The following is a 15,846-nucleotide window of genomic DNA, read 5'->3' as shown; positions in this document are numbered from 1 at the left end:
CTGTTTAAGAGAAGGAAACAGAATGCTTATTGATTACAATATGTACCAAAGCTTCATGCCTAATTGTCAACTATTCATGCCTAATTGTCAACCATTTCAGCATTTTTTAAAAATAATCTTTATCTATATCTGTGCTCCTCATTCCAGTAGTTAGATGTTGGAGTTTTTTTCAAAATTTTTAAAGATTTTAAAAACCCACAAACAGACAGAGCAAAGCATCAGTCCTTGCAGATCAAGAAATACCACTAATGTTAAACATTTGTCTCTAGTTTTTTCACAAAATAACTAGAAGTTGTCTATATATAATTTTTCAATAAATATTAAGAACTGTAGGATAGCTAGAATTTCTATCACTTTTAAGTAAATATAGTTATTTCTTCTATAAAAATTCTATAGAATATAGGCCAGTGGAGTTGTTTTTGTAACTACCAGTGAAAAAATACATAAATGCTCTTCTTAATTTCTACTGATATCTAACACTTCTGATTCTCAACTTTCTTGCTGATAATCACGTCCCCTGTGGTCACCATATTTCAAATATCTAAATATTACAGTAAGTAAGATTTGATTTGTAAGTAACTCTGAGTATAGTAATTGTGCAAAAACAATCTTTGAGGATGTTTACTTATATGAACTAGTATATTACAAACAAATACTTGTTTTTAAATAGAAAAGCAGACTTCTAATCAAGTTAGCTTTCAAATACCTACCTAAAAATGATATAGAACTTTTAGAATTCACAAAAATTCTTTATCAACTCTCAGTGCAATAGGATTAAAAAAAACCCCAATGTCCTACCTGCCAAATAAACTGTCATGTACTCCATAGACAGAACACACACTAAGGTCTATTAGTCCTTTGGGTTTTGTGGCTCGTTTTTCACTTTCAAAATAAATAAGCTGGGCATCATTTCCCTCCAATATAAAGTACAAGTTTTTCCATCTCTTTCCTTTACCTGTACAAGAATCAAGCAAATGGTTACAATACTGTCTAAAACAACATGTAAATTTTGTAAATTAAGAAAACAGAAGAGGGCAGTAAAGCTTCTGTCAAATTCTAAGGAGAATAAGAATGTACAGATAATCACACTTGAGTTATAACATCAGTATACACATTCAATTTTATACATGTGACAAAAACCAGATCCTCTTCACAGATGCAGGTAGAGTTGCAAAAGATTCTTCAAACATCCTCAGTGCTTTCAACAGCATTATGCAAGTGCATATGAGCTGCCCCAACAGTGAGCTCCTCTCAGTGTTATGCCTGTATCTACACAGATTGCAAATAGTGACAATGTGGGCCCCATTCATTAGATTTTTTTAAGAAATGGACTCTCGACATTAGAAAGTTACTCCTAAACTCTGACCATTGACTGCATTACAATACCTAAAAACATATAGCTGAAGAACAGAAATGGAAATATTTTATATGCAAACTTAAATCAGAATCAACCCACAAGCACAATCGTATGTAAGAATTTGGCTGTTTCCACTTGCTGCAGAGAAAGGTTCTTTGAATTACAATGGATTAGGAGCATTCTGCAACAAATTAATGCTTAAATCAGAGTACCATTTAGAAAAAAAACTTTCAGCCTTTATTTTACACTTTAATCATCATAAATCCACTGGGGCCTCAATAAACTAGTAGCAAAATTGTTTCCAAAATACAAATGTAACACTCATTTATTATACTATGACTCCTAAATGGAAGAGTGATTTTATTGCATTTAGTCCATATATACTATGCGCATCTCTCTACAAGAGAGTACTCCAATTTGCCTCTTTTAGCCTAATTTTTCCAAGTCATTCCCATTTCATTCCTTACTCCATGATATCTCTCTACACCTCTGAGAATAAACCTCCTCAACAAATGAGATGCTTCCCTTATTCTTTTCAGAAGGTATAGTTTGGGGTGGTTTGGGATTTTTTAAAGTCTCTTGTATTAGGCTATATGTAAACTCATACCTTCTTTCTTGCATTTGGTCACTATCCAGATTACCACCTGTAACTTATCCTTCTTGTCATTTGCAGAAATCTTGTTATTGATACCGTTTTTCTGTGTCCAATAATGCTGATTTTTCCAAAAAGTAGAAATATAACACTCGGCAAGGGACCAGCTTCCTCAAAACTTCAAAGGAAATTCTTCAGGGTAATACTGAAGGTTACACTGAAATAAGTCAAGCTGTCAGCTTTTAATGTGCTTATTGTATGTTACGCTGTGTCAGTGTTAGAACCCTAAGAAGTCACTATATCCTTTGTATGACAGACTGCGCATTTTAAATTTAAGATTGAAAACATACAACCTCACTTGGAATAACAAAATTAAAACCAGCTGTTCTCTGCGGTGAATGTACAGATTTACACTATTCTAGCTCTCTCAAACCTCTGTCAGCTAGAACTTGGCGAGTTCACCATTAACTACACGTACTTCATGAAAATATATTTCATTTCATGCTTTGAATGCTACCTTTGACAAGGATGCCTACTTTTTGTGCTGTGCTGATTTTTTCAGAACTGCCAACCTAAATTTTCATGCTGCATGTAATTTCATGTATCACACCAATCTATTGATCTACTACTTAAGGAAAAAGATCCTTCACACTCCTTATACCCTTCCTAGAAACTTTTGTCCACTTCAATTTTGCTCTTTCTAGTACCACTAAATTAATTAAATTCAGCTAGGAGGTGCTAATCTCTGCTCTCTAGTGACCAACAATAGGGCATGAGGAAATGGAAAGAAGTTGATGCAGGGAAATTTCAGTTTAGACCTTAGGAAAAAGTTCTTCACTGAGGAGGCGGCTGGTCCTTAGAACAGGGTAGGCAGGAAGTGCTCACAGCCTGTAAGGGTTTAAGGAGTGTATAGATAATGCTCTTAGTCATGTGGTTTAGCTTTCAGTAGATCTGCAAAGAGCATGATCTTTGTGACTCCCATCCAATTTAAGATACTGTATGATTCTATGATCATTATCTGCTTTTTCTCTTACTTTAAAAAATAACAGAGACAATCATAACTCACTTTTTTTCAGAAGATATCCTTTTTTGACAATATTTTTATAAAAAGCATCCTTTGTTTTGCGACGAATTGTATTGTAGATTTCTTTTCCGTCCACTGTATCATTAAGCACTTGTTCTTGGTGCTAGAAAACATGTCAGAAAAACATACTTTAAGCTCAGAAATTGCCATTAAAAAATGTATCCTATGAAGCTGCAATCAGGATCATCTTACTGAATGCTACCTAACTCATTACTATTTTTCTCTCATGTGTTTTACTAAACCATTCATTTTTCATACAATACACAAGCTAGAAATGTACTATGACTCTTTCCATATTTCCCAAACTGAAATAAAATAAGGGTTTTCAATACAGACCAACTTCTACAAACTAAGTATTTTTCATGCAAAAACAAAAAACATGATCTTTCACTGTGATTTCACTGTGTTAAAATTTATGCCAGTCTCTGAAGATTTATCTAGCTTTCTAACTGTCTACTACCAAAGCTCATAGCCTGTGATATCATGGATAAACTCTGAAGCAATAAAAGTGGTGCAGATCGTAATTAAAACCGACTCAAAGTCGGCACAGTCCCGCAATAATCTCATTAGAACCCACATGATGTAACTGAGCAGAATTCAGGACAAGAGAAGAAAGGAAGGAACAGGAAACAGAAAAAAAGATAAATTCATACAAAAAATGATAGTATCTAGAAATGCAAGTAATAAATATGACCAAAACCCAAGCCAGTTCTGACCTTACTAAGTAAGCTGAAGAACAAAAGTATTTTAGCCATAAAAAACCAAGAAAATCAAGACTATGAAGTAGTAAGGACATCATCACTGAAATGAAAAGAGACGTATGAACTGATTCTTACATAATATTCTACTTTTCTTCCTGTGCATATATCTGCAATAATTATGATTTTGATCAAAACAGCAATAGCAAGATGAAAAATAATTTGGTAACACTAATAGGAATTACAGGACCTACAATGGAAGCTATATCCGTATGTTATGAAATGATAACATAACATGATAATCTATCAAGATAATGTCTTTAACGTTAAGTGCACAAGGAGTAGTGCAAAAAACAAGACATCTAGTGACAAATACTTTTAAGTAAATATCATATCAGACACAGGAATTCCATCAGATAGACTCTAAAATGATGCAAAACTTCTGAATTCTTTTTCCCTCCTAAAAACACAGAGCATGGTGCTACATGGAAGAGGCGAAGCTGAACATTAACTGCACCACTGAGCACTAAATTTTCAAAGAAAGTCACAAGTGCATCTGGCTAGGTTAAAAGAATCTGAAGTACTCTCACATGGAAAATTAGTCAATACAGATTTTATTAATACAGAAACTGTAAGTTTTGCATGTGTGAAAAGCTAAAATAAAGACTTACTGCCAGTATTAAAGAGGAATAATGAAGAAAGTTACTAATTAAGTTTTCCAAGGAGCAATTTCAGAATTCCTATTTGCTTTCTGACCCAACCACATTACTGAGCACAAGTTAACAGCAGGAAACCATGGGGAAGCACCAAGGACACAACACAATTAGCAGTATAGGAAAGATTGCAATAACAATGAATGCACCTCTTAGTGCAACACAGCAGTTACACCTGTCAATACTTACAGAAAATGAGATGTGAGCAGCTGAGTCACTCATTGGAGGACTGGCTGCGATACTGGGCTATACTAACACACTGGTCTCACAAGGATGGATTTAACTTCTGCCATGGCAGCCCCTAAAGTGCTGTTTTGGTTTTGTGACTGAAACGGTATTTGTAACACACCAGTGTTCTGGCTTTTGTTGATCAGTACCTGCATACTCAAGACTCAAGAAAGCCTCAAGCCTTTCCCCATTTCCCACTATGCCCCCTTCCTCAGTGAGGTGGCTTGCTGGACAACATGCTGGGAGCAGAGATAACCAGGACAGATGATGCCAATTTATCAGAGGGATAGTCCCTCTCATGTAACATCATGATCAGCAATAAGTGTGTGGGCACAGGAAGGTCTCAGAGAGCACCTGGGCGTTAGTCTACTTGTGACAGGCGTTGAGTGTTTGCCTTTGTATCACCCCTTCCTTTGCTTATAAAACAGTATTTATCTCAACCCAGGAGTTTTTTTGCTTTTGCCCCATTGAATAGGAATAGGGAATGAGCAAACAAAGGTGCAGGTCTGTAGCAGCTTACCAGGGTCAACCCACCACAGAAAATTACATGTATATTCATTAAGTGCTTTCCAGAGGGAAAGGGAATTATGCATAACATGGTACTACTCTAATTGTTCTGGTACATATTCAAGGAAGGCAAGTTCATACCAAAACTGGTAGCAGCAAGGCAACTATGAAAACATTACAAAGAGACAGGATCAGCTTCTGTGTGCTTAGCTTGGTGAAGAGAAGAAATGCTCTCATATTAATAAAAAAGATGCCACAAAGGGGTATGAATTGACTGCAACTCTCTTTAGGGAGGACAGGAAGAGCAAATTTCTGATTTGATGAAAGAGGAAAGCTTGGGAATAGAAAAAGAAAAGAGTAGGTATGTAAATTTTATAACTAGCTATAAGCTCATGAAAAGCTAAATTATGTGGTATGCTTATTACTGGTCATCTCTTAGAATCAATTTTTCTATGAGGTAAGTGCACTTCAGAACAAGTGCTACAGTCACTCCTGAATCTTTTGCACTCCCTGCAATCACTCCTGAAGCTTTTAGGTGTGTATAGGTTTCCTGTGACAGGAGAAAAACCCCAGACACAGAAGAGACAAGACCAGACAGGTTCCCTTTAATACGGGATTAAATCAAAGCAAAAATTAAATCAGGAACAGAGCTAGGGGCGCAGAGTAGAGGTCAAACACCTCATGGCATAGACAGAACTTACCATACTTTCTGCTGACTACAAGCCAGTCTTCAGTAAGTGTATGTATTTGAGGATAAAACAGAAGAAACAGATGAGCTGAAAACACTGAAACTGTGCATGACTGACTACTGGAGATGCTGCTGTTTACCACTGGTATCTCTGCTGTAATTTAGTTCATAAATTGATTTGATAGTGATTCAGTCTGTGACTTCAACATCAAAGGCTCAGAGATTAAATCCTACCTGCACTGGAACAGGATCTTTTAAGTAATATCCTTCAACAATCTGTTCTTTTCTGTAGTGCTCAATGATGTCAGCAATACTGTTCCAATAAGAAAAAGAATATCGAAATGTTAAACAAATTAATTTTTCCACTGTTTGAGAATCTACTTTTCCATAAAACCACAGAAACCGTTCCCTCAAAGTTTTAATAAAATCAAGTGTTAATCATCATAACCTTATCTGAAAGGAATGAGGATTTACTGAAGTCAGGAAAGATCACAAAACTGTATTCAGAATGTATTAATCCTAAACTTTGCAAAATATTTTAATGACTTGCTTAAAATGTCAAATGAGGATACTGCACTACATTCAGGTAGTACATATGCATTACCCACTTTCAAACCAGGCTGAAAAACTGCTATTTCACTGGCAATAATTTTCCAAGTCCTAGAGTAATTAGCTAAGTGGAATGGGACATACTCTGAGTGAAGTGCAATCTCCTTCTATGAGGACAGGAATAGAAAACAGAAAAGGTTGGTAGGAGGCTTATACACATTACAACTGGACATCACTGAGCTATCCTTTTAAATACTCAGCAGCACTCCTCTGCAGGGATGCATTCGTAGTCATCAGATTCAGACTGCAATTGCACTTGGAAGGCTCAGGAAGAAGAAGTAACAGATACAAGCTGACATTCAAGACATTTAAGTTGCTCTAATTTATTTTTGCACTACTGAAATTCACACTGTAATTAAGCACAGCAACAGGGTCATCAACAGAAATTAATCATTTACATGCAAATATCCATCTAGAAAAAGAGCTAAGTAATTAAATAGATGAAAAATATACTCAGTGTGACTTCTCCGTTAATGCATACTCAGCTGTGTGTGCAAAGATACAAATAAGGCATGTGCGCAACACTGGAACAATAGCTGATACTGTAAAAACATCTCAAAACCTTCTAAATAAAACAATATCAAGGTATCTAGGTTGGCTTTTCTATTTCATTCTGAAGCTATGAACTAGACAAACTTGATAAAATTACCTTCCCACGAGCACTTTTATTTTTCAGATATGTAAAAGGAGATTAATATTTCTTGCAGTTTTAATGAAATCAAGTAATTAATTTCAATTTTTACTGACATGCTGTCTACATGTGCTGTTTTCTGCGTAAGAATTTCAGCTGTGTCACACTACAAAAAACAATGCCTCAGTCACTGCATTTCACAGGTTGAATAGCTATTACCAACATTTTCTAATCAATCAAACAGCATTAGATGAATTTTCTCACTCATCAAATCACAAATATCTTGACCTTCAACACACCATTTGCTTCCTTAATTAAAAATGCTATCAGGAGTTCCGTAATGTAAGGAGCAGGTGCCTGCAAAACTTCTACAATTTTGTACCACAGGACAAAGAATAAATTCAGTAGTATTTAAAAACTCCTTCTGTAGTTTGAGTAACATTTAGACTAGGACTCCAAGCCTTGATGGAGTCCCTAAGGGCTGCATTCTTCATTATATGTTTGAACTTCCAGCAAATTTACCAACCTTACACACACAGAAATTTGAACTGAATATCACCTTAAGAGTATAGTGATAATTCTCCCAAACATATAACAAAAACAAAGATTTTCTTTGACACTAGGGAAGATCTCTGGAAAACTATGTAACAAAATAATAAAATAAATTCTTAAAGCACTTTGTCATAATTTATTGCTGCTTAACTTTAAAATCTTGTTTTCTGTTCGGCTGCACAGAATCTCTTTCAGACAAATGTAATCTACATACCAAGTGAATCCAGCATTGTATTATAACGTAATCTGAAGCAATAACAAGGTAGTATCTTTCTGAAAGTGTACTATTTAATGGTACAAACCCATTTGAGACTAATAAGAGTTCCTCTAAGTTGATTATTAATTTGACAGCACCAAGGGTGGGGGGCTCCTGGCCTATCTCCTCCTCCTAAGCCACGCAACTAGAAATCGGCATTTACCTTCATGAAAGGCTGACCCTGCAGCTAGCCTAGTTTTCAGTGAGGATGACTGGAGGCCAGACTGACTAATGAAGAAGGTATTCAAGCAGCCTGGGTGTGAAATGGGCCTAGGTTCATAAGGATCCAATTATTTAGCCTCACAGCATCATGTGAGTGAAGTCATATGAAAAAGTCCACTGAACTTAGTGAGGAGACTGTGACATTTTCTCAGACACACTAGCTGCTGAATCTCTACTCACTCAGAAGTGAGAGAAATTCTCAACTGGGGTAAGAATGCCCTGGTTCTAGGTGAGCAGGACTGGAAAAATACTGGTTTTTTTAAGGCAGGCAATGACCTCTGTTTAAGGAGGAAGTTTAATTTTCACTTTTCACAGAAAAGTCTTCCAGATAACAACAACTCTAAATGCATCCTAAGTTTGTTCACTCTAAATGAACTGATCTATATTTCTGCTCCAAGTACCATGCATATATTTCAATGTAATTTAGTAACTTTTTCCAACAATGTAGGCATTTTTCCCCTTTCTTGTAAATACCCATTTCTATTATTTGAGAACTCTATTAGATTGTCCCAGATAAAATTAGCATTTTTATTTTCTCCTTTTCAAACAGACAAGAACGCATGTAGAAGCTTCCAAGCTGCTTCAAATAGAGTAATCTCTTAATTACAGATACAGAATTTATGGATCCACATGATCCATTCAAACCACAATTTACAGAATGAAGCAACTGGTTGGCAGAACAAGCACAAATACTCCAAGAGAAACAAGTTACACTTAGGCTATTTTAACTGTAAGAATCTACTCAGTTAGGAGTAACTACTACGGAAATTAGAGAAAATATTTAGTATAAAGGAAACTACAGTCTTAAAATCATAGTAGTAAATAATTATCAGGAGCAAGTCATGCAAGCATAATATGCATAATTCCTTCTGCCACAAGAACTCACCTATTATAGTATCTGCCTCCCATCATAAACTGATTGTTTGATGTTGGACATATTTTAAAACGCTGAATATTTTCACTGGTCCGAAAATAAAGTGAATAATCACCAGGTGTATTATCTGAAGGCCTCACAAGAAAACTGCACACCTGACCAACTGAAAAGACATCGTAACAGTGTTATTCTTCTTAGTGATATATGTAAACCCTTACGAAATCTATTTCTACATAAACTAGAAAGAACTGCACACTTGAAGAAATACAAACCCTACAGAGGTAAACTCCAGTAGTGATCTCAAACTACAAGAACTAGTAGTAAACCACCAAAATTAATGAAATATGGTTCAGCTATAGCCTGTAACCTAGCCACATCTTTGCCATCTCTTTAAAACATCATACAAAAAAAGTTTGGTATCATTTTCAAATCTCCGCACCAGTATTTAAAGTAAGGTATTAAACAATATGGGTCAGAAGTACTCTTTTCATGTAAAGAAACACTTGCTTTATGAAAGTGAAATAACTGGTTCCACATATAACAATTTAAAAATTAATTAAATCAAAAATAATTAGATTAACTTTACTTGAGAACATACTCAGTACTGATAGCCATGAAAGTTTTCTTCCAATGTAATATTCTACTGAGGTAGCGTACAGAGAGATTGGGGAATCTAAAACACTCATTTATGTTTAGACATAAAAGGAAGTTTTGCCACAGTTTAGTGATCCTATTAACAGGATCACTTTGTGCCATTTCCCTATCACTGTATTTCACATCAAAAAGACACATACCTGTCATCAGCAAACTGTAAGCTTCTTGTTTGGAGATCTTCCCATGGAACCATCTTAACAAAGATGAAGAGAAAAATTAGAAAGCAAGACTACCAGTTCTCTTTTTTGGTTGTGCTGACATCCAAGGTTCTGGCACCTATGAATTAATCTTTATTTAAAAAGACCCAATATATATAGATGAGACAATCAATATCTATGCTACTTAATGACTCTCTCCTCCCAACAACATGAAAAAACTAACACTAATAGGTATATAAGTAAATTCTTTTCAATAAAACACTTGGAGCTGATGTTCAAATACAAGCGAGTTTAGAGATTGATATGAATTGTCCAAAAAGTAGGTAATTTCACAGGCATTATTTGAAGTCATACAGCAGTGTACTAGAATCATGAAATCTGAAGCTCAAACAAGAAGTTATACACAGAAAACCTCAAACTCAAATTTGCCAGAGCTGTAGAAACAAAACTGAGCTTTGTTAGATTAATGAATATAAACTGCTTTGATCTCACACCTTGTACTTTCCCAGAGTCTTGTGTCAGAGTAGTACCCCACAAAGTTCACAGCCTCTGCCTAGTTTTGGCATGATACCACTATTCAGAAAAGCCTGACATGCTACAACGTAATAATCTGTATTTAAAGGAAAGCTGAAGATACAGTGCTTTTATAAGAATATACCCCAGTTTCTGGCTTTCTTTCTGTATTACCTTCAGGTATTAATATGGATTCCTCTGAAAGGTAAACAACAGCTGAAAGACAGAATCAAAACTCCACACATCCCCTACAAGCTACTTTCCAAATATGAAATTTCCACATTTGAAGACATCCATACTGCCAAACTGACTAGCAGGACACAGTAAACCAAACAGAGCACTGAAATGCCTCCTTCTGCCACCAGCCTCTTGGAAAGTGGGAAACAGCAAAAAAACAGCAAGCACAAATATGACAAACAAATGAGGACACCAGACAAGTCATCAAGGCACTAGACATTTTTCACAACTATCTGCCACTCATCTTCACCTGTGAATGTAACCTATTAACAGACTGACATATCAACATACAGCTGATTCTAAGTTGAAATTTTAAAAATTTTTAAAGTATTTAAGCAAATAGAGGGAAATTTACAGTCCTGTGACTTTTTCTTCAAACTTTAAGTGCTAAAAGAACCACAGAACTGCAGGAACATAGAATCCTTTGCACTGGAAAATACCTTTAAGACCATCATGTCCAATCCTTAACAAAGCACTGCCAAGGAATCACTAAACCCATTTCCCCAAGTGCCACATCTACACACCTTCTAAATCCCTCCAGAGATGGTAATTCTACCACTGCCCTGGGCAGCCTGGTCCAGGGCTTGACAACCCATTCAGTGAAGGCACCTTCCCTAATATCCAATCTAACCCTCCCTTGGTGCAACTTGAGCAAGCTTCGTCTTGTCCTATAACTTGCTACCTGGGTGGGAGAAGAGACCTCTTCTAGCTACAACCTCCTTTCTGGCATCTATAGAAAGCAATGAGATTCTCCCTGAGCCTTGTTTTCTTCAAGCTGAGCCCCACCAGTTCCCTTAACTGCTTCTCATCAGACTTGTGCTCCAGACCCTTCCCCAGCTCTGCTTTCCTTCTCTGGACTCACTGAAGCACCTCAGTATCTTTCTTGCCATGAGAGCCCAAAACTGAACCTAGAACTCAAGGTGTGGCCTCACCAATCCTGAGTACAGCAGGACAGTTACTGCCCTGGTCCTGCTGGCCACACTATTGCTGACTCAAGCCAGGATGCCATTGGCTTTCTTGGTCTCCTAGGCCCACACTGGCTAATGTTCTGCCACTGTTGACCAGCACCTCCGGTCCTTTCTGCTGAGCAGCTTTCCAGCCACTGCCCCAGCCTGCAGCACTGCAGGGGTTGTTATGAACCATGGGCAGAAACCATCACTTGGCCTTGTGAGATCTCATATCATTGGCCTTACTGACCCAGCTTCTCCAGATTCCTCTGCAGAGCACTCCTACTCTCCAGAAGATCTGCGCTCTCACCCATGAGGCAAACAGGAGACACTGTTCTAATAGCACTTTGGTACAGTATTTAGGGTTGTTATCTCCAAGGCAACTGTGTTCAAGAAACACTTCGTTGTGCATATTTTGGCTGAAAGTGATCATAATGGCCTCATCTAAGATTTCAGCACTGCAATATCCATTAACAACAGAAACACCTATTACACGACTTTTTCACGTTCATGATCCCTGCATGTGCAGCAGCTAGTATATAAAGAAGTCTTGAGATTAAAAAATAAATCTCTTTGGTCACTTTCTCAAAAACTTAGAAATCTCAGAGTGGAACTTGACAAACAGTTACGATTGCTTTCAGACAACAAAACAAAAATCCTTACATTTTGCCTTCATGGGGATCTTCTTCTCTTCCCTATGAGAAAATTAACATATCAAGTGAATGACAACAGTACAACTTAATTTAAAAAAAAACATTTTGTAAGTTAAGACCTTCTGTAGAAAAAAAAAAATTGTATTTAGAAATCTGAGGCATTTTTTACCTTAAAGGGCTTACTGCAGCTCTATGAAAAGTTTTCTTCTTCATTCATTAGGTGAAAATTCAGCAAAAATGTTATTTCTGATGATTACTTCATTCATGATCCAAGTCCTTTAGAGGTGGTAACTTTTTAGAAAGTTTCAACCTTCTCAGCCTTCCTAACATTAAATTACCACTGACCTATCAGTCTACAGATCAACAGTCTAGTACTGCCTCTTCAGTTTAGCTATTCACATCCTGACACAGGTCCTTTATGAGAAGCATCTCAAGTAACATTGCTATTAGCAAAACATACATAGTGTGTAAGAAGATATTACAAAAAAATACATTTTTTTCCTTTTTTTCTTCTCACCAATATATTTTTAACCCAAATTTTATCCTAGAATAAAGATAAAGACCTACCACAATGCAAAATTACATTCTGTTGAGTTAGTGAACATTTCACAGCAATCGTAAGAAAGAAATGCAATTTAATGATTCTTCACCAGGACAGCAGATTTTAGGGAAATGCCTAGGAAATTTACAATACCCTTCATTTGCACTTATCTTTGGACAACATATGAATAAACACTTTTTGGTAACAAACTATGCTTAAAGGTTTTAGTTTTTTAGAACTACTAGATGAATTTAGTAGCTTCAGAAAAGTACATAATTAGAAAACAGGCAAATAAAATGTCACTAGTTTTTGTTCAGTATTATTTTATTAAAAAATCCCATTCATTTAAGAAATCTGAATACAAAAATTACTTACCACTTCTTCTACCAGATCCTCCACAATAAGACCTTGTTCATCTGTCCGTAGGTTTGTAACCCACATCCAGCCATCTTCCAATTCATTATGGACAATAAACATGTCTCCTTTAAGGAAACTGAAGAGGGTTATAGCAAGATTTAAAACAGAGATACAATCATAATATAAAGTTTAATTAACATAATGAATTCTTGAGTATAATTTCCATAAAATATTTGAGAAAACCTATTTGTAAAAAATGCAGGAACTGATATTCCAAGCACATGTGTATTTTTCATCACAGTTAAGTGGCTACTATATACAAGTTTTCATACTTTTGATTTATGTTTAGTACCTAATATATACTTCAGTGCTGTCAACTTCAAAGTGTGCTAATGTATAAAACAAAAATGACACAGCAATATTAAAATTCAGTAATATTGTTCTTTTACCAGGAGAGATCAAATATGGCACACAAGTAAAATAAACCTTAGCAGTCTATAAGAAAATAATGTTCCTTTCATTGAAATATTACCTTGCATAATGTAAATTGTGGAATACCTATTCATTATGTTCTCATATATGAAGACAAGTGATGCAAAGAGAATACAGAGCAGTTACCAGAGACGCCATGCAATTAGGTACAAGTGTAAGCATTAACATTCAAAAGCAAAGAATCACAGAATCAAAAGGTTGGAAATTACCTCTGAGGTGATTGAGTCCAACCTACTACCAAATACCACATGACAATGGCACTAAGTGCAACATTCAGTCTTTCCATAAACACCTTCCGAGACACTGATTCCCCCACCTCCATGGGCAGTATTTCAGTGTCTAATCACCCTTTCTGTAAAAAATTTTCCCCTAACCTAAGGCCACTCTGCAGGCTAAAGGGCAATTTAAGATTATGTCCTCCTATCCTGTCACTGTTCTTCCCTCTGGAAGAAGAGACTGAACCCTACCTGGCTACATGCTTCTTTTAGGGAGTTGTAGAGAGCAATGAGATCTCCCTTGAGACTCCTCCAGGCTGAGGCCCGGCAGCTGCTCCTAACAGGACTTGTACTCCAGACACTTTACCAGTTCCATTACCCTTCTCTGGACACACTCCAGGACCTCAACGTCTTTCCTGAGTTGCATGGCCCCGAACTGGACACAGTACTCAAGGTGCGGCCTCACCAGTGTTGAGCACAGGGAAAGAATCACTTTCTTAGCCCTAGTGGCTACACCACTGCTGATCCAAGTCAGGATGCCATTGACTCTCTCGGCCACCTGGACACAGCTGCCTCATCTTCAGTCAGCTGCTGACCAGGACCCCCAGGGCCATTTCCATTGGGCAGCTTTCTAGCTCTGCAGAGGGTTTATTATGGCCAAAGTGCAGGACCCAGCACCTGGTCTAAGGGAGTTTTCGTTTCTGGAAGACTAGTGTAAGTTATTCCTTAAATGTTAAGAACACAAACTCAGGTCACATGAAAACCTCTCACTGCGGCACAAAATTTTTGATCATGTTTCATGATGCATCAAGGTACAGGAAAACAATAAAGAGAGAAGCTCATTAATTACCATTTCAATTCAAAATTTCATAGCAAATGTCTATGGCACAGCTCTCATTTGAAGTAGGCTAACAGAAAAAACAAGACACAACAAACCACTGTCGAAAACAAAGAATAAATTCAATTGCTATTCAGCTTTAAGAGATGACAAACAACAAGAGCACCCTCCAAAACTGCATAGTTACTCCATGGAAGACATGTTGAAATTAACTCAGTAATACTTCAAACTTAAACATATTTACTATTCTCTGAAATACATAATTTCTTCAAGAGCATATTAATTCAATCTAGAACAAACCTGAGAACTCTGGTCTCAGTTATACCACGAACAAAACTATTTTAACCATGTAGACCCCAAAACACAAATACCAACTCTGCATTTCAGCTCTATCTTAAAAGAGGAAGAAAAGGTTTAATTGCCTATAATTTTTGTTATGACAGCAAACAATAAAATGCTATTTTCTCTTAAGCTGATAGGAGCAATAAGGCACATAAAGGATTCTTTTTTTTGTGGTTGCTCCCTCACAGAGCAGGAGGCCTTAGTTGCAATGTGCCATTAGAGAGCCCCTTCCCAGTCTATCACCTTACTAAAACACATAATTACAAAAACAAATATCCTGCTATCATCCTTTAAAGGATCAGACTGGACTGTGAGTCTTGGAATAAATTTCCATCCAAATGAGGATATAAAGCTCTCATACTTTTCCTACATTTTAAGATAATAATCTTAAACCTAAGAACATTCCCAATTCAACTGGTGTATTACATCAGCTTATGAAATCTGTATCATTAGAGAGATTAGAAATCACCACAAATCACTTTCAAATCCTCCTGTTTTTTCATCTTGAGATAAAAAAATTCTCAAGAAAGCAGTATCACTCCCAAGTAAACAGAAAATGCTCTTCTGTTGAAACTCACTTCTTCCATTTTTAAATTTGTAAGTAGCCAAGGCCCACTTTCTCTTTCTAGTTTTCTGAATTGTTTCCATTAGCTACACATCTAATAGTTCTGTGGCAGTTGAGAAAAAAGCCTACCTCATTTCTTCCACACACTCAGATACGGCATTTCCATACAGAATTCTTTGACACATAAATTTATCCTTTTGGTAAAAACCTAGGGCTTTATAAAAAATATTTCAAAATCTTAACATTACGAATTTTAATTCTATGTACCTTTATGTACCTTCTGTTCAATTAATACAAACAAGCATACTAAGAACAAAATGTCT

General features: G+C 36.3%; 1 protein-coding gene across 2 annotated transcripts in view; it reads right to left on the bottom strand.

The window, feature by feature from the left end:
• Nucleotides 1-15,846, bottom strand: part of LOC121358011 (ras GTPase-activating protein 1) — a 47,668-nt gene that overhangs the window by 19,540 nt on the left and 12,282 nt on the right. For both annotated transcript variants that reach the window (XM_041475846.1, XM_041475847.1), the window contains exons 5-11: nucleotides 13,090-13,207; nucleotides 12,184-12,215; nucleotides 9,806-9,858; nucleotides 9,024-9,174; nucleotides 6,102-6,180; nucleotides 3,016-3,136; nucleotides 799-955 (exon numbers count right to left, since the gene is read on the bottom strand). In XM_041475846.1, coding sequence (XP_041331780.1) covers nucleotides 799-955; nucleotides 3,016-3,136; nucleotides 6,102-6,180; nucleotides 9,024-9,174; nucleotides 9,806-9,858; nucleotides 12,184-12,215; nucleotides 13,090-13,207 — 711 coding nt within the window. The remainder of the gene's footprint in view (nucleotides 1-798; nucleotides 956-3,015; nucleotides 3,137-6,101; nucleotides 6,181-9,023; nucleotides 9,175-9,805; nucleotides 9,859-12,183; nucleotides 12,216-13,089; nucleotides 13,208-15,846) is intronic.

The sequence above is a fragment of the Pyrgilauda ruficollis genome, unplaced genomic scaffold (genome assembly GCF_017590135.1).
Source record: "Pyrgilauda ruficollis isolate IOZ18807 unplaced genomic scaffold, ASM1759013v1 scaffold367, whole genome shotgun sequence".
Lineage (NCBI taxonomy): Eukaryota > Metazoa > Chordata > Aves > Passeriformes > Passeridae > Pyrgilauda > Pyrgilauda ruficollis.
The sequence above is the reverse complement of the archived record's forward strand: the minus strand, read 5'-3'. Positions and strand labels throughout refer to the sequence as shown.